Source organism: Physeter macrocephalus, chromosome 7, assembly GCF_002837175.3.
Source record: "Physeter macrocephalus isolate SW-GA chromosome 7, ASM283717v5, whole genome shotgun sequence".
In the NCBI taxonomy this organism is placed as follows: Eukaryota; Metazoa; Chordata; class Mammalia; order Artiodactyla; family Physeteridae; genus Physeter; species Physeter macrocephalus.
In genome coordinates, this window is record NC_041220.1 from 65,980,016 (window position 1) to 66,007,306 (window position 27,291).

At 37.1% G+C, this 27,291-nt stretch overlaps 2 protein-coding genes across 8 annotated transcripts in view; one reads left to right on the forward strand and one right to left on the reverse strand.

Moving 5' to 3' along the window:
- Window positions 1–19,514, reverse strand: part of RCHY1 (ring finger and CHY zinc finger domain containing 1) — an 82,254-nt gene extending 62,740 nt beyond the window's left edge. Inside the window, exons 1-9 of one of the 3 annotated variants that reach the window (XM_007124072.4) lie at window positions 19,258–19,514; window positions 14,552–14,671; window positions 14,186–14,301; window positions 9,027–9,105; window positions 7,287–7,331; window positions 7,118–7,176; window positions 7,003–7,029; window positions 5,927–6,047; window positions 3,225–4,125 (exon numbers count right to left, since the gene is read on the reverse strand). In XM_007124072.4, coding sequence (XP_007124134.1) covers window positions 3,997–4,125; window positions 5,927–6,047; window positions 7,003–7,029; window positions 7,118–7,176; window positions 7,287–7,331; window positions 9,027–9,105; window positions 14,186–14,301; window positions 14,552–14,671; window positions 19,258–19,347 — 786 coding nt within the window. In that variant the 5' untranslated portion in view covers window positions 19,348–19,514 and the 3' untranslated portion in view covers window positions 3,225–3,996. Of the gene's footprint in view, window positions 1–3,224; window positions 4,126–5,926; window positions 6,048–7,002; window positions 7,030–7,117; window positions 7,177–7,286; window positions 7,332–9,026; window positions 9,106–14,185; window positions 14,302–14,551; window positions 14,672–19,257 lie in introns of those variants that run through there. The other 2 variants (XM_028491914.2, XM_007124070.4) reach the window with 2 other exon arrangements.
- THAP6 (THAP domain containing 6) overlaps window positions 19,503–27,291 on the forward strand; it is a 19,075-nt gene continuing 11,286 nt past the window's right edge. Inside the window, exons 1-4 of one of the 5 annotated variants that reach the window (XM_024115403.3) lie at window positions 19,503–19,568; window positions 20,523–20,625; window positions 22,085–22,292; window positions 25,200–25,325. In XM_024115403.3, coding sequence (XP_023971171.1) covers window positions 20,546–20,625; window positions 22,085–22,292; window positions 25,200–25,325 — 414 coding nt within the window. In that variant the 5' untranslated portion in view covers window positions 19,503–19,568; window positions 20,523–20,545. The other 4 variants (XM_024115402.3, XM_024115405.3, XM_024115404.3 and 1 more) reach the window with 4 other exon arrangements.

Genomic DNA, 27,291 nt, shown 5'->3' on the forward strand with positions numbered 1-27,291 from the left:
ATACAGAGTAAAGTAAGTCAGAAAGAGGAAAACAAATATCATATATTAACGCATATATGTGGAATCTAGAAAATGTTACAGATGAACCGGTTTGCAGGGCAGAAATTGAGACACAGACGTAGAGAACAAACATATGGACACCAAGGGGGAAAAGCCACAGGGGGTGAGGATGGTGGTGTGATGAACTGGGCGATTGGGATTGACGTGTACACTGATGTGTATAAAATTGATTACTAATAAGAACCTGCTGTATAAAAAAATAAAATAAAATGAAAAAAATGCTAACTGAACTAATAAAGACTATCAAAAAAAAAACTGGAACAATAATGTAAAGACCTCAATGTGTGGAATCTGGGCTTAATCAAATATACGGTAGGGAACCTGTACATTATTTTGACTAAAATTATAACAAGTCTAAGTTTAGGAAAAGTAATCTGGCAAGATGGACGTGAGGGAGACAGAAAGTGAAATCAGGTGGAAGACAACCAAGTAGGTATGAAACTATTATGGGAATGAAAACGGATGTGTAAGAACAAATTACAAAAGCAGACCTGCCTAAAGGTGGCATGTAATACAAAGGAGTAACTGCACAAGCACAAGGGAAAAAAATTGACATGAAAATGACAGTAAGAAATAAGTCCACTTAGTAAGAAATAAATTCAGTGAAATAATACAAATGGCAAAAACTGTAAGAGAACTTAGAGATGATTAAAGAAATGACACAGACTTTTGAACATCCATTTCAAGTTAATTCACTTCAAATTAATTTATTCACTACTGAACACCTATTAGGTGTCAAGCATGTATAAGATAGGATGTTGGCTCCTTACTACTCACATTTGTTTTGATTCATAACCAAAATTTTTTTAATTAGAAGAAAATTAAATATGTGTACAATATGAAAATAGGTTTCAATGGAAAAAAAACAAGAATGAGTTTAAAAATCTATGACACCATAAACATACTACTACTTCAAACATGAGCTAAAGTCAATATCATACAGAACTCCACAAACTGGTTAAGACGACTCTAGAAACTACAAGAGGCAAAAAGTGAACAACTTGATATATACACTTCATTAATGATAAAAGGGTCCAACAGGCTTCCATGCCATCAAGAAATTCATAAACTTATTGAGTTACTGGTTTTTACAGTAAGTACACTGTACATACAAATCCTGTGGCAAGGCAATCTGACTTATTTTATGGACAGACAATTCTACCATACCACCATACCAAAGATCAGACTAAGCATTTAACATTTCTACAAGCTTTTTCAAAGTCTCTATGAACAAGAAAAGAACGAAGTTATCCATTAAAAAATATTAACAGTAGTCATCTCTGAAAGATGTTTTTTTTTAACCTTCTTTCCCTACTTCTTTCCTACAATAAAAATATTTTTGAATTACAAGCCAAAAAAATTTTTAAGATTTTCCATTTTAAGTATTATGTATTGAATGCTAAGGAACTTCTGACTGTGAATGAGAACTGTTGAAGGATTTTAAGCATTGAATTGACATGTCATGGACAAACCCTTGAAGAAACCCTTGGTACATAAACTTCAAGGGCATTTGAAAACTGCTTCAAGCACATGACTGGATATCATAAACAAGCTTTTACATTACCAATTCTGCATTATTTTGGACAGATGTGCATCCTGAGTTGAAGACATAACTAATCAGATTTAGAGTTAAAAGAAGACATCTAAAAATGGAAGGTCTATCAAATCACAAGCTCCTCCATGACAGATGACTTAGCTATCAAGGGTAGTTTAGCAAAATGGAAGTTTGAGTCAAAGGCAGCATGGTATAGTGGGTTTGGTGTCACAGACCTGGATCTGATTCCCAGCTCCAATACTGAGTGCCTGTCACTAACTCAAGCATGTCATTTAACCTCTGAACTTCAGCCTTCTCATCTATGAAATGACAGCACCTACCCTACAGAATTATGGTAGTGATTAACGCTAATCACTAAGCCTGGCAAACAGTAGATGCTCAAATCAGAACTTTGTTACTATTACAATACTCACTCCTGCTCAAAGAGCCAATGATTCTATGATTAAAAGCAACAGTATGATTTAAATTAGTTTAGCAGGATTAGATAACAGAAATAAAAAGTAATACAACTGGAAAACTAGTCTTTCCTTATCTGTATACTGACTGGTTATACCTAGCAAAATATCCCATCCCTTCCCCAAATCAAGATCAGCACGAGTGCTCTGCCCAGGCAGAGGAAACGGACAAAGGGAGAGAACACAAGAGCAGAACACGGAAGACAGGAAGACAGGATACAATAAAGAAGATCTGGGCCCCAAACTGGAAATCAATACTGCTGCCTTGACTTCCCTGCCAGCCCAGTGGTCAAGATTCCGTGCTTCCACTGCAGGGCGTGCAGGTTCGATCCCTGGTTGGGGAACTAAGATACCCGCAGGCCACACGGAGTGGCCAAAACAAACAATCAGATAAACAAATATTGCTACCTTTGTCCAGGTAGAGATTTCAACAAAGAAATAAATGTACCAGAAATGTTAGGATTTTTAGTTAAAAGGCTATATTCTTTATTCACAGGAGATTGAACTAGCTCAAAGCTGGAAACATAATTGGTGTTTAATAAATACCTGTCGACTGATATGTACACATTTTACTTCCTAACCTAAAGCTTTTTATAAACAGACTAAGTTGGATACTGGGACACTGCTGTAAAAAAGTTCAGGTCATCAAACATTTTTGTGTACCATGTTCTTGAATTAAGAGGTATATTTAATTCCATCACGAGTCCCTGAAAAAGTTACATTTCATGTCCCTTCTACTCATCCATACCTACTTTCAAACATTTAGAGAAGAAAGAATCCACCCCATTCACAACAAAGACAACCACTGCATACATAAAGAAAAACAAGGAAAAAGCTAGTCAAGTGTGAAGAACACTAGAATGTAACACCATGAAGGCAGGGACTTCCGTCTGTATTGTTCACTGTTATCTCTATAGCATCTAGAACCATAACCAGCACTTAACAGTTGCTCACTAAATAATTGCTGACTGAATGAATAAATTATTCTTTGAAAAAATAATTTTGGACAACCAAAACGATTATTTTCAATGTTGATGGCTTTCTTAAGGCTTAGAAGAGTTATATTATTTTACCTTTTTCCCAATTACTATTATGGAAGAACACTTCAAAATAAAGAAAAGAGGATTGCTCTGAGCCAAAAATAGCCTTGGAAAAAAAACTTTCTATAAAATACTGTTTCAATATAGTTTTATTAGCAGTTATTACATCAACATTCACATTTACAGGATGCAAAGGACTGTCTTAGAAAATTCTAAAGTATATGTAATTAGATTTTAACAGTAAGATAGAACATATTCTCATAGCACAGCCCTTAAAAAGTCAAGAATAGGGCTTCCCTGGTGGCGCAGTGGTTGAGAGTCTGCCTGCCGATGCAGGGGACACAGGTTCGTGCCCCGGTCCAGGAAGATCCCACATGCCACGGAGCGGCTGGGCCCGTGCGCCATGGCTGCTGAGCCTGCGCATCCAGAGCCTGTGCTCTGCAACGGGAGAGGCCACAACAGTGAAAGGCCCGCGTACCGCAAAAAAAAAAAAAAAAAAAAAAAAGTAAAGAATAATACTGAGAATTAAGTACAGTTCTATCAAGAACTAGAAATGAATTGTGTGCATAGTGTCACTTAAAGCAAAGTTCCATGTAAGTATAATACATCTATGGATGTGAATTTCAGTGGCAAACATTAACTTCCAAACAACTGACACCAAAGGAATTTCCAATCAAAACACAAGCATGGTGGCTTTCATTCAATGTAGAGCTGTGATAATTCTATAAAGAGACCCTGAATCCTTAAGTCCTGTAATATGATTTTACTCTGTGACACTAATACAAAACACATCAACTCTAATGCACAGATTCTGATGCATCATGATAAAAAGATAGCCTCTTTCTATATCAGAAAATGCTGAGTTGTCCAGTGCAGTATAGGCTGGTCATTGCTGATCTACTGAAACTCTACATCCTCCAGACTGAGCAGTATTGTAGGACTCACAAATATTACATTTCATGCCTAATATATGGAACTGGACTGTAGATTTTCCATTGCAATCATTGCAGAGAATCTGAAAAGAGATGAATTAAAATTAAGTATACTAAACCTTATAGATAGAAAGTGGCATTGCCTGCTCAAAACAATTCCTCGAAAACCATACTAAAGATATGAAAACATACATATGTTAAGTCTAAACGTTTCCATAAATAGAAATACCTTTTATCTGTTCACTAAAAACTCTAATAAGAGAGTAGCTTTGAATTTACAAAATGAAAATGTGGATTTGAGCTAAGAAGTCTTATTTTAAAATAGTTCCCAAATAGTATAAATAGTAGTAGCACAAAAATTAACATAGGCATCATAATCAGATCAACACCTATACTAATTCAAAACAACGCACAATTTCATTATTTTTCATTGACACTTAGAATATTATCTTAGTTAACAAATTTGTACATACTTATAATATTTTTGCTTATTCTTTAATACACTAAGCTCCTAGCCTTCCATGCCTCAAAAATGAATTAAAGTCCAAAAGAATACTTTCTAAAGCTGATCAAAGAAAAGCTTTTGGCTCGTCCCTAAAATGACAATAAGATGCCACTTGGGAATTAATCTCTTCTAGTACTGAGATCCTGAAAAATAAAAAAGGTGTTAACCTGAAAAAAGATCAATAAATTACTATGTGTGAAAAGCATTAGCTTTAGAAGAGCCACACCATAATAAGTAGAAAACATCCAAATTTTCTCTAAATTATAATTTGGAAAGTAATTCTTTTAAGAATATGATCTAAATGTAGAAAGTAGATTACTCGTTGCCTAGAGCTAGAGGATTAAGAAATGACTGCTAATAATGGTTATGGGGTTTCCTTTTGGGGTGATGAAAATATTCTAAAATTGATGGTGGTTATGTCTGCACAACTCCAAGAATACACTAAAAAGCACTGAACTGGACATTTTAAATGGATGAGTTGTACGGTATGTGAATTATATCTCAATAAGGCTGTTATTTTAAAAAATGATCTAAATAGGACATAGCACACTACAGCCTCTAATAAAACATGACACAACTATCAGTATTACAAAAGTGATCTTTCATTGATCTTACTAACAATTCAATTATTCACATAAATTATGAAATGCTCCAGTGTGAATAAAACAGAAAATAATTTTTATCTGGCTTTGTTGTTTTTAACTTTTTGTGTAGAAGTATTTGAAATGAAGATGTTTTGAAAATTTGTATGTCGAAAAATTATTAAAGCACCAGAAAGCTATCTACTTTCCAATTCTAACCTGTAACTGAATGTACTATGCTGAGACTAGATAGCAGCACATCTCAATTAATGGAGAAAAGATGATCATTCTCCACAAGGCAAAAGGCACAGAAATACCTCTTATATTTTAGATTACAGGCTAAGACCAAATAAAGTCTTAGATTAAAAAGGGTAATAAACATTAAAAACCAAGAAGTAATCTTAAAAAAAAAAAAAACCATGTTTGCCTGAAATAAAATTTTAAATAATTAAAATTAAAACATAATTAAAATAAAACATCAAACCAGTAATCCACCTCTACTCAGTTACATTACCAACTGACTCTGCTAAGTAATATGTAAATTATTCAGAATAAAGTTTTTGCCTGCCATCTAGTGTTGGGAAGAATTTCACAAAAGATATTCTTGGAATTTTTTTCCTGGTTTTTTGAGTTCAGAGTAACTAAAATTTAAAGATTATTCTGTCCTTCCCATTAATCATCACATTGGCATCTATGCCCAAATAGTATTTTTTAGACAGACCTGAGCAAAAGGGCAAAAATAAACATGAACATAAACAAGGAACCTGAAAAGTTTTTTTAAGCATTGATTCTACTCACATCCACAGTCATGTTCTGATATTCTGATGGCATAGGAGTCTGTGCTACCTCATCATCCAGCTGTCTCCAGTACCTAGTCATATCTAAAGCAGAGTGCATACATAATGGACATCTGTAGCCTCTAGGAGAGATAAAAAGAGTTATCTCCCAAACATTAAATGGGGAGTATATCAACTCAGGTATACAAGGAGATGCATGCTAACTGGTACATAAACCATCCAAGACAGGTATTATTTTATATTTCAAGATCATCTTACAAATCTGGAAACTTTCATACATCCTGTGTCATAGGGTATTTTTTAAACCTACTTCTTTTTCCTCAGCTCTCTAAAATGAAGAGGAATTACTCAATATTCTCTGTAGAATATACTCAATATATTTTAAAAACAAATTAAACTGCTTTTTAGCTAAACATCCTCAATTTCTTAATCTACTCAAGCAAAGGAGAGATTGTATTCCTTAAAACTTATTCAGATCATATTATTTCCTTTCTAAAAATTCTGAAAAAGTTCCCTTCTATCTGACTCTTAAAGTTTCTATTCATTAGTTTGCAAGACCAGAATACATGTACACAGTCTCCTCTTTCCTAACTATTTGCATCTCACTTTAGCATCCTCTCCCCACAACAAAATCAGCATTAGATAAATCTTGTTATCAGCTTTTTCTGGCAGGTCATTATACTGGGCCAATAAAACAACTAAGAATTTTGAGCAACATGCCTCAGCATTTTTATTTTTTACAACACTATGACTGCCTCTGGCAGAGACTGAGCTCCCCAATGTAAGTACAGCCAGAAAATGAGTTATCTGTCTCAAGTTGCGGGATGAGATAAGGCATAACAGAAACATAAGGACAAAGGTATAGTCCTATGCCCCCACCATGCTTTTTGCTCAATTTAACCTACCCATCCACCCAACCCATCTTGAGAGGAATATCTACCATGTCCAATATGGTGCAAGTAACTGCAAGGTTTGCCCATTTCCCCCTCCCCTCAAAAAAACAAAAAAAAGGAAAGAAAAGAAAAGAAAACAGAGGTCTTACAATTACAGTTTTTTTAAATCCCATGAAACACTCACTCTTTCAACATTTCTTCATAACACGTTCTGAAAAATATAACATTATTTTAATAAAGCAAAAAGTACCTCCACTATTTCCAAACATTTTTTAGGAAAAAAAAGAAAGTTACTTTACCTGTGTAAAAGATGTCCACATGGCAAGACATGAGCAACAATACGGGATGTGTGAATGTCCTGTAAAAAGAAATAAATGTTAGTGCTTAATTACATGCAGACAATATAAATACCCAGTATTTTAAATTCAAGAGGGGATATTTCCAAAACAAAAAATATTTTAAGCTTACCTCCAAACATATTGGACAATTCTGCCGGGAAACATTTTCAATACACTGTTTAAAAGCAAAACTAAAATTACCAAAGCTTAACTAGATGGAAATGATAAAACCATAGTATTAATAATAAAAACTAACTAACAAAGGAAACAATACCAACTTATTAAAGATAATAATGAACATTAATACACGTTTCTTATATGTCAGACAAAAATTGAACAGTTAACTCTCACAACTATGGCTCTGCACATTACCCGAAACAATGAAATTGCTTAATATGTCTTAATTATTCAAATTATCTTCATTTTATAGAGAAATAATAACAGTCCATATTATAGAGATTGTACTACATGCCATATGCCAATTTCATTACCTGTATTACCTCAATTAATTCCCACAACACTAAATGAAACAGGTACAATTATTACCCCATTTTACAGATGATGTATTTGAGGCCTAGAGAAGCTAAAGAACTCCCAAAATTACATGGTAGCAAGAGGTGGAAATATATTTGAGCTCCAACACGGTGCCCACAGGGCCTGAGTTCTTAACTGGACAAGACAGTGTCTGATTAGGTGTGAGGAGGTAAGAGAAAAAGCACCAAGCCATGGCTGATGCCCAGGTTTTTTAACTAAGCACCTGAGTAGATGATACAACCATTTACTAATATAAACAATAAAAAAATAACTGAGAAACAAAATAAAAATACCACAAGAGAAAATGAGTATACAGTTTTCTAAAGACAACACAGCAAGCATATCTTGCTATCACACTAAACTCAAGTCGGTAAAACCAAACCCAATCTTTTATCGCCTACAAATTCACAATCTATTAATCAAGTACTTTAAGCCAGCACTAAAAACCTTGGGTGTCATCGTTATTCAGCCCCATTGTTTCTCCCTTATATTCGTCACAATATCCCCTATGTTCATTATTCATCTCACCACCTCAGTATTTTAGGCCAGTTATTATCTAATATCTCTTTTTAAAACACCCTTGTTAGTCTCTCCATTCTCTAAATTCTTGGATAGAATCAGTACTATAAATGATAGCTTATTAGATTTTCTCCTAAGTAATGAAAAATAATTTTTAACAGGCCTAGGATCATGACATAAAATTTCTACATCCAAATGAAAAATATTTGTCTAATTATGAAAGGAATACTGAATTTTCTTGGAATGCTGTGTTAACAAAAGGTTACACTGCTCTGTATTTCTCCTGTACCACACTTTTTAAAAGCTATTTTTTTTTTTTTTGTGGTATGCGGGCCTCCCTCTGTTGTGGCCTCTCCCGTTGCGGAGCACAGGCTCCGGACGCACAGGCCCAGCGGCCATGGCTCACGGGCCCAGCCGCTCCGCGGCATGTGGGATCCTCCCGGACCGGGGCGCGAACCCGGTTCCCCTGCATCGGCAGGCGGACGCGCAACCACTGCGCCACCAGGGAAGCCCCTAAAAGCTATTCTTAAAACCAGTATCAATGATAAGAATCCATAAACCAATTCAGAAGTTGTCTACATTATACTAATAACTGATGGAAGTATTCTTACACACCACAGAGAAGAAAAGGAATTGTAGATCAGATATTCTAAGATGTATACTTTAGAATATCTACTTAATACTGCTTAAAAATAAAAAGCGACATGATTGTACTTGGTAATATCTGAAAATGAGCATGCTTTTAAACAAATTAGGATTTGAGCTGTTTTCAAAAACACTGTAATACTTTTTAAATCATGCAAACTGAATTATATACCTTATGCTTTCCTTGGAGATTTATTGTGAGGCATAAGTTACATTTCAGACAGTGGAAAAAATCTTCCTTTGGACCAATCCTAAAAAAAGCATGAAAAACAAACACGTTTTTTACTACAGTGATAATCTGTTCATCATATATAAGTTTAGTTTCACTGTAAAGAAAGTTCAAACCACACTGAAGAAATGAGGTAAACCCCTACCTCCCCAACAGCATTCCCCAAATGTAAAAGCACTATAAGCAGAATGGTACCTACCCTTCCATGTCTTTTTTTCCTATAAAATTGCCCATATATATATATATATATATATATATATACACACACATATATATATATATACATATATATATATATATATATATATATATATACACACACATACCCAGACACACACACTTTGGGTTTTGTTTTTTACATAGATGGATTCTTTCTATATATCCTGTTCTGCAACATTCTAAAGAAAACTATTATTTCCTGAAGAGTATTCTATGTATGAATACATAGAACCACTTTATTCCTCTCTAGTTTCATAATATTACAGGGTATGGATATATCATAATTTTTTTAATATTCTTTTATTGACATAACTTATTATCTTTAGTTAATACAATGATACAATAAATATCTGTATACAGACATCACTCAACCTACATGTTGATGACTTTTTATAAGATTCCTAAAAGTGAAACTATGGGGTCAGAGGGCATTGCATCATCAGTTTTGATGCTGCCAAACTGACCTCCAAAGACAGTACAGTTTATACTCCCACCAACAGTGTGTGACGGCACCCATGTTCCCCACACCCTAGTCAACACTGGTTACCTGTAAGACAGACAAATTTGAAAAGTCATTTTAATTTGCATTTCTCAAATGATGAGACAGGGAGCATATTTTAATGTGTATGAACCATTTGGATTTCCCCTGTGGATTGCCTGTTCATGTGCTTGGTTCATTTTTCTACTAGGGTATTTGTCATTCATCAATTTAAAAGAGGTCTTTTTGGGACTCCCATGGTGGTCCAGAGGTTAAGTCTCCATGCTCCCAATGCAGGGGGCCCAGGTTCGATCCCTGGTCAGGGAACTAGATCCCGCATGCCACAACAAAGATCCCACACACGACAACAAAGATCCTGTGTGCCGCAACTAAGGCCCAGCACAGCAAATACATAACTATTTTTTAAAAAGCTCTTTTTTTTAACTGAAGTATATACTTGATTTACAATATTATATTAGTTTCAAATATACAGCATAGTGATTCAATATTTTCATAGAGGACTTCCCTGGTGGCACAGTGGTTGAGAATCTGCCCGCCAATGCAGGGGACACAGGTTTGATCCCTGGTCCGGGAAGATCCCACATGCTGTGGAGCAACTAAGCCCGTGCGCCACAACTACTGAGCCTGAGCTCTAGAGCTTGCTAGCCACAGCTACTGAGCCCGCATGCTGCAACTACTGAAGCCTGCACACCTAGGGCCTGTGCTCTGCAACAAGAGAAGCCACCACAATGAGAAGCCCGCGCACCACATCAAAGAGTAGCCCCCGCTCGCCGCAACTAGAGAAAGCCTGTGTGCAGCAACAAAGACCCAACGCAGCCAAAAATAAATAAAAATTTTTAAAAAAATTTTTTCATAGATTATACTCCATTTAAAGTTATTACAAAATAATAGCTATTATTTCCCTGTGCTGTACAATATATCCTTGTTCCTTATCTATTTTATACATAGTAGTTTGCATCTCTTAATCCCTTATCCCTGTATCTTGCCCCTCCCCCCTTCTCTCTTCCCACTGGTATCCACTAGTTTGTTTTCTGTATCTGTGAGTCTGTTTCTGTTTTGTTATATACATTCATTGGTTTGTTTTTTTAGATTCTACATATAAGTGATAACATACAGCATTTGTCTTTGTCTGGCTTTTCACTAAGCATAATACTCGTTAGGTCCACCCATGGCATTGCAAATGGCAGAATTTCATTCTTTTTCTCTGGCTGAATAATATTCGTGTGTGTGTGTGTGTGTGTGCGTGCGTGCGCGCGCGCGCGTAAGTGATACTGTTATGAACAGTACCACTTGGGGTGCATGTACCTTTTCAAATTAGTGTTTTCATTTTTTTCGAACATGTACCCAAGAGTGCAATTGCATATAGTATCATGTGGGAGTTCTACTTTTAGTTTTTTTTTTTTGTTTGTTTTTGTTTTTTGTGGTATGCGGGCCTCTCACTGCTGTGGCCTCTCCCGTTGCGGAGCACAGGCTCCGGACGCGCAGGCTCAGCGACCATGGCTCACGGGCCCAGCCGCTCCGCGGCATGTGGGATCCTCCCAGACCGGGGTGCGAACCCGGCTCCCCTGCATCGGCAGGTGGACGTGCAACCACTGCACCACCAGGGAAGCCCTACTTTTATTTTGAGGAACCTTATTTAAAGGAGCTCTTCACATATCTTGGGTGTTAATCTTTTTCACTTGCATATGTTACAATTATTTTTCTGGTATGTCATCTATCTTTTTTTTACATCTTTTATCATACAGTCATTTTAATTCTTATGTAATAAAAAGACATATTTCCCTTTATGCCTTATACTTCTGCCTCTGGTCTTGAAAAGACTTTTGAAACCTATAGGTCATGAACATACTCCTCTGTATACTTCTAATACTATGGCTTATAATTTTTATATTTCTCTTTCATCCATTTGAAATGTATTAGGTAAGGTGAGATTGCTAGTTGTCCCCAAATTTCTCTTATACCTCTTCTTGCACAACAGAACATTGAGCTAGGCACAGGGCTGCCCAGAATAAAAACTACTTTCTAACTTTTCTGAAAGTATGAACAGAAGAGGCAAATGAAAATTCTATCTCATGCCCTTAGGAGAAAAGGGTATACCTTCCCTTCACCTATTTCCCCCTTTCCACTGACCAGAATATGGACTCTTCTGAACTATGTAGGCAAGAAAATATCTTATGGATGGCAAAAAAATAAGAGGAACCTGGACTTCTGTTTAATTAACTACATGGTTCAGACTTTTCCATAAGAAACATAAACGTCTACCTTTTTTGAAGCACTTGTTATTTAGAGTTTCTGTCACAACATGCTAAAACCATATTCTAAGGAATGCACAGTTTCAGTAATCAATTTTTTGTTCCCAAATGGATAATCAATTTTTCCTAATGCCCTTTCCCCGGATCTGAAATGCCACTTTTGTTATAAATTCATATGTATAAATATGTGAATGTACACACACACTCACAGACACACTGTTCTTCCCTTTATCTATCTACTACTCCTGTACAAAGAACACACCATTCCAATTACTCTAACTTTATCATGTTTTGATTGTGTGGAAAGGCAATCCCCTCCCTGTTATTCTTCCTTTTCAAAATCTGCTTAGCTATGTGAATTTGCTCTTCCAGGTGAAATTTAGAATCAGCCTGTAAAATTCCACAGGTAAAACCCTGCAGGGAGGCTTTCACTACTGCCCAAGACAGAATGAGAGAGACTGGATCTACCCTCCTGCCTAAAACAACCACCACAAAACCCAAACAAAATATATGAAACAAGTTTCACTGAACATCAGGCAATGAAGGACAGTGATCTGTGAGATACAGAAAGCAAATTAAGTGAGCCCTACAATTGCCCCGTTTACTGCTTAGAGCACTTCCAGGCCAAACAAGTTGAAGGAAGTAAGGCAGAGCCAAAAAGACTTCCTGACTGAGAAGATGGCTGGAGCTCACAGGACAGAGTACCAGAGAGGACAGAGCTGCACAGGGGAGCCCCTCAGGTATTTAGCAGGATACACATCAGTGCATGCATGTGAGGAAACTACCCAAGGCGAGAGAGAGAACCATCCAAGAGAACTAGAAGGAACAGTGCTCAGCACTCAGACATGGCCAGGATCAGTGCTTACTCCCATCAGCCAGACTGGAAAACCTTAGAACTCATGGGATACTGGGTAGAGTACTCAGGAAGGTACTGAGTAATACCTCAGTAGTGAGGAATAATTATTCCTAGAATAAGCACACCTCCAGATCCATCTAACAAATTATAAAAGCAAGTCCCAGAAGTACCAAACTGTTTCCAAGTAACTTAACTGCATCTCAAAATAAAGCTCACAAAGATTTGTAGGAATATGAAAATATCCCAACAAGGTAAAAATCACAATGTCTGGTATCCAACAATGACCAGTGACACAAAGCAGCAGGAAAACCCAACCAAAAGAGAATAATCCATCGATCAAAATCAATCCAGAATTGACACAGATATTAGAATTAGCAGAGAATATTAAACCAATTATTATTACTATATTCCATATGTTCAAAGAGTTAGTATAGACATGAAAGATATAAAAAAGACCCAAATCAAACTTCTAGAGTTAAAAACTAGAAAAGGTTGTTTGCTTATGATTGGTACATCTTTTGGTACGTTTGTTATCCTTCCTTAAAAACAACTACATAAAAGAAAAGAAAGCGATTTAAAATTCTCCAGTGGGAACAAGGAGAAAGGATTAACATAGAATACTTAAGAGCTCCAGGAGTACTGGTAACATTCTATTTCTTAAAATGAGTGATTTGTTGTATTAGTATACTTTAAAACATACACGTTACATATATGCTTATGTATACATCTAACGCTTCAGGATTTTTAGAAAGAAAAAAATTCCTATATACCAACATGCCAATAGTACCTTGTCAGTGGGTGACCGGACTTCAGGCTGTTTTATCAATATTTTCATTCTTTCTACTTTTCTGTATTTTCCAATTTTTAAGTCTGGAGTGATTTTATCAAAACTTTTGACAATTTTTTTTAAACTCATCTTCAAAAAGGAAAAAAATCTACCCTAATTTTTTTACCTTCGTTGCCTACAAAACACTTCATATAAAAGCATATTTTCTACCCCAAAGTTAAAATTTAAATAGGCACACAATTGTTGATGGCCTAGTTAAATGATGAAGGCATGAAGAAACTATTAGAATAATGGAAAATTTTTTTATCTTGATTTGTGTTGGTAGTAACACAGTATATATATTTGTCAAAAGTTACTGAACTGGACACTTAAAATGAATGCATTTTATAAGATGTATCAATAATTATATTCCAACTAAGTTGATTTTAAAAACTACTATTCCTCAGATATATGAGAAGCAATTAGAAAAGAATACTTTACATACAGTACCTACAAATTCCACAGTTTTCACAATGATACTGTTTCTTGTCTTTGTCAAACAGATGGCACATACTGCAATAATATTCTCCAAACAATGTGCTACATTCTTCACAAGTCTGTTGTGCCTAAAAAAAACACATGTAACCAAAAAATTAGTTTACCAAGACATTTTGAATTACTATTTAAATATCCAGAATTTTTATTAATGTACACGCAGTTTTATCTTTATAAGTTTTTATACACTGAAATCCAAGATAAGGCTTACTTTAAGAGCTAAAGAAGTCATACTGGCAATACTCTTGAGTAAATTTTTAAAACCACCTTAGGATAATTTTTTAAAAAGGAAGAAAATAGAAATTTGTGATAAAATCTTACACGTTGGATTTTTTCACAGTTTATGCACTGCACTTCCTTTACTTTAAAGCGATCTAGCAGATGATCTTCATTGCTATCATGACACAACCGGCAAGAATAAAGCTTGTCACAGCATGGTGCCTAATCCCCAAGGGAGAAAAACAGTTATAAGAAGCAAGAAAAGACAAGTTTGCAATGCAAAAAGAAATTTCCTTCCTCCTCCTTGGAACAAGGTCAAAGGATTACAACCAATAGATCATTTGGTAAACTGACACTAAAAATGACATTTCACTGTTTTCCCTTCAACATCTACATTCTGTATCAAGTTGAACACAACCTTGTAGTTAAAGACAGAAGAACTGTGAAGGATGGAAGTCCCTAGATTGCAAAACTAATCCCACAACACCCTAAACTCATTCTCAGCCTAAATGGCAGGCAGGCAATTTCTACTTAGACATTCCAGATAAATTCACTTACCAACTTCAACCCCGAAGCGTTAAATACTATAAAGATTATATTTTAGTCCTCTTAAGTTTACTAACCATCAACTATGTATCTGATACTTTAGAAGATGCAATAAACGTAAAAGACAGTCTCTGTTTTCAAGAGCAGCAAAGACTGCCAGTTGTCCAACAAAATTTACTGTCTCCTTCTTCCCGGGACATGACTGCCCAGCTATACTACAGTTTCCTTGCTGTTACCTGTGACCAAATGACTAAGTTCTTACAAACAGAATACACACAGAAGAAATCAGTGCCACTCCTGGGCCCACTTATTAAGAAACTGGGCATGCCTCCTCCTCCATGGCAAAATAATACAATGGAAAAAACTTGTCCCTAGGATGATCATGTGAAACAGAGCCTCATTACCAAACTGGATTATTCACCTTGAATTGTTAGGTGAGAAGAAATACTCTTTATTCTTTAACTCACATTACTACTGGGTCTTTTTGTTACAGCAACTTAGCCTTACCCTAACTAGTACATGGAGAAGTCTGCAGGCCAGTAAGCTAACCTGATACTTTCCAGTACACTGTGGCCTTTCAGATCCACTCATTTCTGAAGACTTCCTATGCCATAACTTCCCATACCATAGCTCATTCCTTTCTTATTTTAACACTCAATTGGCTCCTTTTCTTTCCAATATTACTCTTGTCCTAAATCTTAGTTATCTGCACAACCAACAGTGATTATCCCTCCAATACCCTGAACTCTCAGTTCCGTTTCTCACTTCCAATGGCCTTGTCCTCCAACCCTCCTCAGCCACATATTCTCAGTCATGCCACAAAACAGTGGTTCTCAAACATTTTGGTCTCAACCCCTTTACATATAGTCTTAAAAATTATGGAGGATTCCAAAGAGCTTTTGTTTCTGTGAAATTATATCTATTGACACCTACCATATTATAAATTAAAACAGGTTTTTAAAATATTACTTATTTTTAAAATAATAGCAACAAACCAATTACATGTTAACATAAATAACATATTTTAATGAAAAACAGCTATATTTTCCCCCCAAATAGATAGATTCTCATATGTGCTTCTGCATTCACTCAGTTTTGGCTGAAGTATATGAAGAAATTTTGGGCTCACACAAATATGTAGTTGGAAAAGAGAGGGGTATTTTAATAACCTTCTTAGAAAATTATGGATATTCTTCTGATACTACACCAAAACTCAACAAATCTTAAGAAAATTATGGATATTCTTCTGATACTACACCAAAACTCAACAAATCTTAAGAACAGGTAGTTGCAACATGAAATCTGAAATTAATCAGTGAACTTTTCTCCCTTCCATTGATCTATCTTGCATTGTGAATGGACCTTTTATCCATCCACTGGTCATTTGGAAAATATCAGTTCACTGAATTTTGCAGCTCTTCCCAATGTTCTCACATTTGACATGCAATATCTAAAAATCACATTTGTTAACATCACTAATCATCTTATCAGAAAACTAAGTATTGTGAAGCTTTCAAGCTCACAGAGGCTAACACAGGTTTTCCAAAACTCTAATTTTTACATGAAAGCTTGAATTTTATCACTGCTGATTGTTTTCCTTGCAATGACAGTCTCACTTCCCTCCTAGTCGAGAAAATGTCCAGCAAATACTCAAGTCTGAATAAACAGAGTTCAAGTAAAAAAAAGTCCCATTGAAAAAGAAACTCGTTCAGTTCATAATCCAATTGCACAGAGCTTTTCCTCGTAACAACCACCTAATGTAAGTCTGCAAAAGTGCCTGATGAAAACATCCCATTTCAAACATACAAAAAGACATGTATTCAATGGTTGATATTTTATACAATTAATAATTTTACTGCTTTAATTCTATCAATGACATTCTTAAGTGAAACTGGCTTTTTTTTTTTAAACTATAGGTTTAGTACAGTTCAGTGCCACTGCCTTGATTCATGTTAAGGTGCTAGCAGTATTAGTCATTAGTTTCACACTTTAGCATTACTAAAAAAGACAATAATGTCTTAGCAATACAAAGTAGTCTTCTAATGGGCCTCAGGAATTCCCAGGGGTCCAATCACCCACACTTTAAGAACCACTGCTTAGAACAAGAACTGAATCCTGTTTGTATCTTAATTTCAAGCATTAAATTCTCTAACCACTACCTCCTCCTTTTCCAACTCATTCCGTTTCTTCTCTTGCACACACCCTAGTTTCTTCCTTCTCTATTTACGTACTCACCTACCCAGAACCCCAACTCTGGTTAAATCCAATTCTCTCCTACTCAACCTGCATAGGAACACCTAAATATGACTAAAGCAAAAGCACCACCACACTGGCTTTCTCACGTTTAAGTCATAACCCCTAATAAAAAGTGGGCTCTTACTACCATGTTTCCCTAGTCAATTCCTTCATTCTTCCACCGTCTAGGACCGAACACCTAGATGATTATTTCATATCGTCTCCTCTCTCTTCAAACCTCAAAAACCTCTTCTTCCCGCTACACTCTTGCTTATTTCACTATGAAAACATAAATAATCAAAAGAGAACATTCTCCCACAAACTATGTCAACCTACTTGCAAATGTACCTCACACTGTCTGTCCTTCTGTTACAGTCTACAGTCCATGTTTTTAGTTAAGGCCAACTCCTCTCCTTGTACATTGGATCCCATCTTCAGTTTGGCTACTCAAAGACAGGGTTCCTACAGTTTTCCCTCTCCCTCCTGCATGATAAATGTTCTCATTTTGGGGAGGTCATTTCTAAGAATATACACACATGCTGCAACACCTCCCATCTTTCCCTCCCATGGGGAAAAAAAAAAATCCCATGATCCCACATCTCCCAACAACCACAGCCTCAATTTTTTTTTTTTTTGCTCTCTTTTACAGCAAAACTCCAACAATTGACTATAAAGGCTATGTCCATTTCCACTAATCCCATTCTCTCTTGAATCCACTCCAATCACACTCTGTCCCAACCTCTCCACAGAAGCTTTTCTCGTCAAGATCACCAGTGACCTCCTCCTTGACATATTTAAAGGCAAACAGCAGCTTTTAATTTAGTTGATTACTTCCTCCTTAAAACTCTTCACTTGGTCTCTGGTATTTAAGGGAAGGGAGGGGGGTGCAAAAAAGCATTTGATACTCAGGGTCAACTACCTGAGTGCTATGAAACACAGAGGTATTTGTGTGATTTCTTGGGGGGAGAGGAGAGGAGGACGAGGATGTTGAATTCAGTTTTAGACCTGAAGTTTGAAACTCTAACACATCTCAATGGAAATGGAATCATACGGATAGCATCACTCTCCTTAAAACAACACCTGGTGAATGACCACCTTTGAAAGAGCTTTATCCAGTGCAGTGGAGGAATGGTCACCAAACCACCGCCTACAAAAAAGGCTTTAGGTTATCCTTACAGGCCTCATACTTTTTTATGAAACAGGAACTTCTATCACCCATATTTTACATGTGGGTTATTAACCAGTAGTTTTCTCAAAAGTACTGAGTTATCAAAGAGCAAAGCTAAAATTTGGGGGGTAGGGCTGTGGGATTCCAAAGCTCAAGCTTTCTAAGCAAAATCTTTAAACCGCTTCTTGCAAAAAAAAATTAATGACCTTTAATTGGATGGATGCGAATTTTTAAAATTCTAGATTGACTAGGAGTTTTTCTCAAACAGCTAAAGTAACAGTATGCATACTAGACACTCTCCTATACATAATTCCCTATTTAGTGGCAATTACATGACTGTCTTCCTATTACACACATAACATTTCCTCCTTGGCAGCCTTAGACATACTCACTAACTCTAAAACGAAGCTGGCAAGCTGTAAAACTTACTTACAACAGAAGATGAAATCGTATTCTGATTCTACACTTGCTTACCCCTCTTCTCTTATTTCATCACACACCTGAAAGTGATCCTGGAGAAAAGCCGGCACAGGCCTGAGGCTGCCTCAGTCTACTTCCAACAGCGAAAGACTAAATAAATGAACCCACTGATAAACTAACCAATGTGCAAGGCCAGGCTCTTCCCAAGCAAGCAAGACGAGCTTTGCTCGCAAAGCACAACACAAGAGAATAAGTGGGGCCTGTGGTCGCCTTGCCAAAAACGTTCTCTACAGCAGGAACCCAGTGAGAGGGAAAGGTATCCTGACAACAGCTTAACCTCAAACTTCAGCCCAAAAGCCTAAAACCGCCCTGCCTGCCCACCCCGCCCCAGCCCAGCCCGGCGGAAGCTCGTAGGGGAAGAGCCCACTTAAGTCCTCACCTTCAAGAGACATCCTCTGTCATAGTGCTCGCAGCCCCGCCGCCCTTGCGCTTGCCCGCGGGCGCCGTCTTCCCGCGCCGAGGCCGCCATCTCCTCCACCTCCCCTCGAATTCCACGGACGCTTCCCCCAGGACGAAGGTTACGCCCTGATAAGCATCGCCGCTCTGCCCGGGTACAGCTCCCACCGGAGCCAAGATGGCGGCTGGGCACGTGACCCGGGGCAGCCGGATTTCCGGTTCCCGAGCTGACGGGACGGAAGTGAGGGGAAGCGCAGTCTCTGTTGGTGTTAGTCGCTACCTTCGCCGCTGACGGTAATGATTCTTAGGTTGCCTCCCCTTTTTCCCCCTCCGCTACCCGCCCACACCCTGGGCGTGGTTCGGGGCGAGGAGGACCGCAGCGGCGTGGAGACGCCCGGCGGCCCCAGAGGAAGGGGCCGCTCTCCGGCCGCATCCGCACCTGTGACAGGGCGACCCCTCCCTCTCCCGGCGGCGGCCAGAGCCTCGAGAAAGGGGCGGAGCTCGGCCCGGCCTCTTGGCTCTAAGCGGGTCCGGCGCGCGCGCGCGCGGCCGGCAGGTAGGCGCCAAGGCGCTTCTCAGCGCCCCGAGCTCCTTTCTTACGTCCTCTTCTCCTTTACTTCCTCTTCATTCCTTCAGTATATATCCTAACATTTACTTTGTGCCAGTCAGCAGCTACGCCGTGGGGACAAAAGTGAGAAAAAACGCACGCCCCACCGTGCCCTCAGGGAGCTCACAGACTGGTGCCGAGAAAGACGTTCATCGGGGGCTCTGAAATAAATGTAGAATTACAGCTTTGAGAAGTGCTAGGAAGGAGACGTGTGTGTTCCCCGAGGGCTAATCCTGGAGGGGATCTGACTTAATCTGGCTGTCAGGGAAGGTTTCCCTGGGGAAGCAACGCTTGGGCTGGGAGCTCAGCCTAAGTTAGGGTGCCAGGAGGAGTCAGTGTTCCAAGGCGTGGTGGCGAGGGAACATGGTGCCTGTACGAAGCGGTGGAAGGGACATGTACCGGCCTCCTAAATGGAAATCGGGCGCCTTAGTGCATCGCTAAATAAGACTTGCCTTATTAAAGAGCCAAACCCCTAGAAAATTGTATGAGCAGAGCTGCAGGTTTTGGAAGAAAATATTTCCCTTTGGCTTTCTAACATGATTTCATGTTACCTAAAACATACTGGAAGGTACCGGGAAAGGTAACTACGTTCCCCTTAGCTTTGGAGTTAACTAACGCTTACACTTTTAATTTTCTTTCAGTTCTGGTATGAGTTGCTAAAACCATGGTGAAATGTTGCTCGGCCATTGGATGTGCTTCTCGCTGTTTACCAAATTCCAAGCTAAAAGGACTGACATTTCACGTGTAAGATTCTGCTGCAGTTAAGCCAAGTACTTCTGACTGTTAGAAAAAACAAAAGATCTACTTAAATCATCAGTTTTTTGCAGCCAAATGCCCTACCCCTGAGCTATACGCTCTAGACGTTCAATTTTGAACTTTAGTTCTCAGGTTCTTTTTATTTTATTTTATTTTTTATTTTTTTTGCGGTACGCGGGCCTCTCACTGTTGTGGCCTCTCCCGTTGCAGAGCACAGGCTCCGGACGCGCAGGCTCAGCGGCCATGGCTCAGGGGCCTAGCTCTTCCGCGGCATGTGGGATCTTCCCGGACCGGGGCATGAACCCGTGTCCCCTACATCGGCAGGCGGACTCTCAAACACTGGGCCACCAGGGAAGCCCCTCAGGTTCTTTTTAAATAGCCTTTTGAGTTGAATTTGAAATGACAGTGATACTTTTACACTTTTATCATTTCATTTAGAAGCTTAAGATACCTGCAAAGGTATCACAGGCTGATTAACAAAAATATCATCAACCTCATTTTTGCTAATATTATTACGTTGTATTTTAACATACCTTCTAAGAAGTTCAGTGTTGTTTACCTATAGTTTACAACCTGAGGGATCTTTGCCTAAATATATTCTGTCCTTTAGAAATAAATCAAGCCTATGTTGTAGAGAAAAAATATAAATTACAAGTTCAGGATGGTCCTGAACCAAATTACAACCAAGATGGTCCTAATTTAAAATTTTAGTCATTCTTCTGACAGAATAGGAAAGAAGGAGCAATAAGATTTAATAATTATGCATTTGCTAAAGGTTTATTTTGCTGCTTTTGGGCCAGGCACTGTACTGTGTGCCAGAGAAAGACCTGCTAACTACTTTGCTAGGTATAAGGAAATCAAAAATGAGTATGTGTACCCTACCGTATTCCAAAAAGGATTTGAACCAGCTGAAAAATTGGAAAAGATATGGTTATTGGCCTCCAGATCTCAAAATAATTCTGATCTCCAGAATTCCAAACTCTGCAGGTGTTCTCTGCATTCATTCACTAAGCATTTGTACCCCTGTTTTGTATTAAATGCTGTACTAAGCAATTTTTTTTGATGCTGACAGAAGAATGAAAGTACAAGTGTCTCTGTTCATCTGGGATAAATTCCTCAGACAGGAAAAGGCCCCAGTCATATTCTTTATCATCTACAGATGAAGAAAAACCTTCAATTGTGGATCTTACTAAAAGGTGTTAAATGTCGTTTGAAACTTTTCTTCTTTATAATATGAGAAAGATGTAAATGAGGGCCATATGCCTGCAGCATGTTTGGTAGAAAAATCTGACTATGAAAACTGAAAGTTAAGAAAGCATGAGTCATGATGGTTTCCTCAATATTCCAGTTCCCAAGAGTAATACCAAGAATCAATTTAGGCATAGCCTTAATTCAAGTATATATCTATAGTGTTTAATTTTAAAATACTTCTTGTATGTTTTTCTAGATTCCCCACAGATGAAAACGTCAAAAGAAAATGGGTGTTAGCAATGAAAAGACTTGATGTGAATGCTGTAGACATTTGGGAGCCTAAAAAAGGAGATGTGTTGTGTTCAAGGCACTTTAAGAAGACAGATTTTGACAGAAGTGCTCCAAATATTAAACTGAAACCTGGAGTCATACCTTCTATCTTTGATTCCCCATCTCACTCACAGGTTTGTTTATGAGATACTGCTTACCATCATTACCCACTTTTTATGGTACTATTTAAGAAAGTTCACCACACTTGCTACCATTTTTATTGTTTGCTTATTAATTTGAAGCCCATTCTTTAAGTTTTTAGATTTGTAAACTGCTGCTTAAGCTTTTGTAATGAGTAGTAGGAGAATTTTACCAGTGTCCACTCAGAACTATCTGTATATTACTAAGGTTTGGTGAAGCGGGCTACCTTAGGAGTTGGTATAGCTCAAGATTCGTGTCTGAAAACTGGAGGAACGTGAGAGGGTTGAACTGAAGTTCCAAGCTGGCAGTGCTCTTCACACTGCAGCAGAAGTCAAGAGCAGAGCCTCTGACAGCCCCAAAGTATACTTTTAGAGCCACACACATTCAAGCTTAAAGCCTAGGTAGGACTAGAAGGTAGAAAACCAAAACAGGAGAAGGAAAGGAGAAGAGAGGTCAGAAAAAGACAATTAAAGGATTGTTGAAGTAAACTCTGGTTGAATTCTGTGATTTTTCTTCAATGATGTTAGTGCCGTGGGTGGGCTGCTTCACCCTCAGTATCTCACTTGACTTCGTATACCTGAAAGTGTATTCGCGTCCAGAAACTATAGAGACTGACTGATTCCAATGTGGAGAATTCAGGGAGAGCCTGTGGGTTCCCACAACAATAGTTGTGAACCTCCATTGAAAGGTGTCTCCTTCCTGACAGCTGGAAACGAGGGAAGTAGTCTAGAAGAGTGCCTGCTCCCAGGTGGTCTGGGTCACGTTCGCAGGTGTTCATATTGCAGTACCTGAGCTATCCGGTGGAGACTGCCTCACTTTCTTCCATATTAATAAGTGTACAGTATCTTGTGCAATTTGCTCTCAAGGGTTTGTTTCCTATAGCAGGGAGTCATCTGTAATGTTAGGAGGACCTTAAGAAATATGGACATACTAAATCAAATAAACCATAAATTACTAACTTTCAAAAACTATTTCCTAATAACAAGTAAATTTTTTATTATAGGAAATTAGATGATACAATCAAAAAGAAAATTAAAATTAACCATAATCACGTAATCCAGAAATAATACTGTTAACAATCTGATGTGTATCTTTCCAGTCATTTGTATGTGTATACATAAATTCATCTCTATATATTCTTACAAAATAGAATTATACTCTATATCCTTTTTATTTTTTGCTTCACTCTTTCATTCTTTCAACATTCATATAGTGCTGGCTGTGTGCCAGGCACTATTCTAAACACTTTACATATATATTAACTCTTTTAGTCCTCAAAACAACCTTAAGAGTTAAATACTACTATTATTCCCATTTAACCACTTGAGAAAACTTAGGCTCAGAAAGCTGGAATACATTCCCCAAGTCGCACTGCTGTTAAATGGTAGAGGCTGGATTTGAACCCAGGCATTTTGGCTCCAAAGTTCACTCTTAACTACTGTTTTCCATGATGTTAAATATTTTTCCACAAGGAGACTTCCCTGGTGGTCCACTGGTTAAGACTCCACGCTTCCACTGCAGGGGTCACGGGTTCAATCCCTGGTCAGATCTCACAAGCCATGTGGCATGGCCAAAAAATAAAAATAAAAAAGACACAAGGACAGTGTGACAAATGTCCTCTTAAAAATATACTTTTTTTCCACAACAATGGCTTTCAAACTTTAGTCTACATAAGTATTATCCAGGGAGCTTGCTTAAAATGCAGAATCCTGTGCCCCTCTCCCAAATAATTTGATTCAGCAAGTTTGGTTTGGAGTCTAAGAACCTGCACTTTTTAACAAGCACCCCGCATGATTGTGTTGCAGCTCAAGGGATCACGTTTTTAAGAGAAACCTATATGGAACATCAATTTTTTAACTAAACTTTATAGTGAAGTCAACATATATAAAGGCCCACCATAAAGCTTATACCAATCTGCTTCCCTACTAGTTATGCATAAAAGTGTCTGTTCACCCTAATCCTCAATGTAAGTTGTGATTTTAACCTTTGGTAAAATTGATAGGCAAAAATGACATCTTATTGTTTTAATTTATCTCTGAATATTAGAAAATATTAGAATATGAATATTAGAAAATGTGTTTCTGCATTTTTTTCATATGTTTATTAGATGTTTTTATTTCTTCTTATGTGAATTACTTATTCAGGTCCTCTTCTATTTTCGTCTTTTTCTAAGCTGTTTTGGAACAACACTAGATATTGAGGCTATGAATCATTTAACTGCCATCTATATTGCAGTTACTTTTTGTTATTTGTCTTTAGCTCACATTATGGGGTTGATTTGTTTTGTTTTGTTTTGTTTGAAATTCAGACTTTTTTTTGAGTAGTCCTATATTTTCTCTTGTGCTATCTGACTTTAGCCTTCCCATTTAAGATTATGTAAATATTTCCCATGTATTTTTCTACTTCCTCATTGTTTTCATTCTTACATAAATTTTCAGTATATAGAATTTCATTGTGACTTATTATACATAAAGCATATAACTGTTTTTCATAATTAGTTCATTTTTCATGATTTATAGCCTTTTTCCACTTATTTAGAATGACACTTTTTATCCTAAAGGCTCTTGTCTACATGATCTATTCAGATTTTTCTAAGAGAGTAGTACACTTTTTAAACTATTGTTACTGAGTAGGGTATTTTTAATACTTTGTAGGGTATATCTTCCCTCATTAGCACTCTTTTTTTTTTTTTCCAGAAAAATTCATGTTTCCAGATCAACTTTAGAGTTACTTTGGGGAAGTTCCTTTAAAGTACTGTCAGAAAATTTAAATTTTACTTACTTTTAAAAGAAATTTTCATAAAAAGAAATATATTAATTTTACTACATAAAGTTAAGAAAGTTAAAATTTTTCAAAAGGACAGAAAATCTACAATGATTGTTATTAACTATTCTTAACAGGGGAAAAGAGAAAAGCTTCATTGTAGGAAAAACTTCACCCTCAAAGCCCTTCCAGTCACAAACCACAATCACCAGCTTGTTGGTGCTTCCTCGTGTATCGAAGAATTCCAGTCCCAGTTCATTTTTGTAAGTAAAATTACTTACTGGGCTAATGTTAATATTATTAAGATGACCATGTCCTCTCCATTAGGATTAAGTTTTCAAAATCTTATTGAAAAACTAGGAGTTTAGGTGTTTGAGATTTTTTTTTAATATGTAATATCCAGAAATATTGCTTCCCAGGGCCATTATAATTTATATATTTGCAATAACTATCCACAGGTAGTTAATCTTTTGTTACATAGTTCAAAGAGTGCTTTCACAAGGATATTTCAAGCAATAAAATACAATAATTAATTCCTCCCTTTAGGTACTATAGTTTCTATATGGAAATATCTAATTTAAAAAATAGTTATGTCTTTAGGTTTTCTTAAAGGACAGTCGTACACACACATTATTGAAGCTTTATTCATCTCATTGCCTGTTGATGTTAGAACCAGGCCTGGAATCCGGATCTGTTTTACTGTCTTGATTACTATAGCTTTATAATAATTCTTGAAATCACACAGTGTTAATCTTCCAACTTTGTTCTTTTTCAAAGTTGTTTTGGATATTCTGGGTCGTTTGCACATTCATATGAATTTTAGAATTACTTTATAAATTTCTACAAAAATACTGCTGGAGTTTTGACTGGGATTATGTTGAACCTACAGATCTATTTGGGAAGAATTGACATCTTAATAAGACTATTTTATGTCTTCCGACCCATGAATTCATTGTATCACTTCATTTACTTAGACCTTTAAATTCTCTCAGCAGTGTTTTGTAGTTTTCAGTGTATGGGTCTTTCACTCCTTTTATCAGATTTATCCCTAAATATTTTATATATTGGATGCTATTATAGACAGTGTTGTTTTATTTACTGCTAATGTGGGGAAATAAATTTACTTTTTTTTTCCCTGTTTTTTTTATTTTATTTTTTATTTTTTTTTATACAGCAGGTTCTTATTAGTCATCAATTTTATACACATCAGTGTATACATGACAATCCCAATCTCCCAATTCATCACAACATTTAGGTTGCTTCCATGACCTGGCCATTGTAAATAGTGTTGCAATGAACATTGGGGTGCATGGGTCTTTTTGAATTATAGTTTTCTCTGGGTATATGCCCACTAGTGGGATTGCTGGATCATATGGTAATTCTATTTTTAGTTTCTTAAGGACCCCCATACTATTCTCCATAGTGGCTGTATCAATTTACATTCCCACCAACAGTGCAAGAGGGTTCCCTTTTCTCCACACCGTCTCCAGCATTTGTTGTTTGTAGATTTTCTGATGATGCCCATTCTGACTGGTGTGAGGTGATACCTCATTGTAGTTTTGATTTGCATTTCTCTAATAATTAGTGATGTTCACTAGCTTTTCATGTGCTTCTTGGCCATCTTTATATCTTCTTTGGAGAAATATCTATTTAGGTCTTCTGCCCATTTTTGGATTGGGTTGTTTGTTTTTTTAATATTGAGCTGCATGAGCTGTTTATATGTTTTGGAGATTAATCCTTTGTCCGTGTATTCATTAGCAAATATTTTCTCCCATTCTGAGGGTTGTCTTTTCGTCTTTCCACATTTTTGTGTTAATATACGATATTTGTTTTTCTCTTTCTGACTTCCTTCACTCTGTATGAGAGTCTCTGGATCCATCCACGTATCAACAAATGACCAAATTTCGTTCCTTTTTATGGCTGAGTAATATTCCATTGTATATATGTACCATATCTTCTTTATCCATTCGTCTGTCGATGGACACTTAGGTTGCTTCCATGTCCTGGCTATTGTAAATAGTGTTGCAATGAACATTGGGGTGCATGGGTCTTTTTGAATTATAGTTTTCTCTGGGTATATGCCCACTAGTGGGATTGCTGGATCATATGGTAATTCTATTTTTAGTTTTTTAAGGAACCTCCATACTGTTCTCCATAGTGGCTGTATAAATTTACTTCCCACCAACAGTGCAAGAGGGTTCCCTTTTCTCCACACCGTCTCCAGCATTT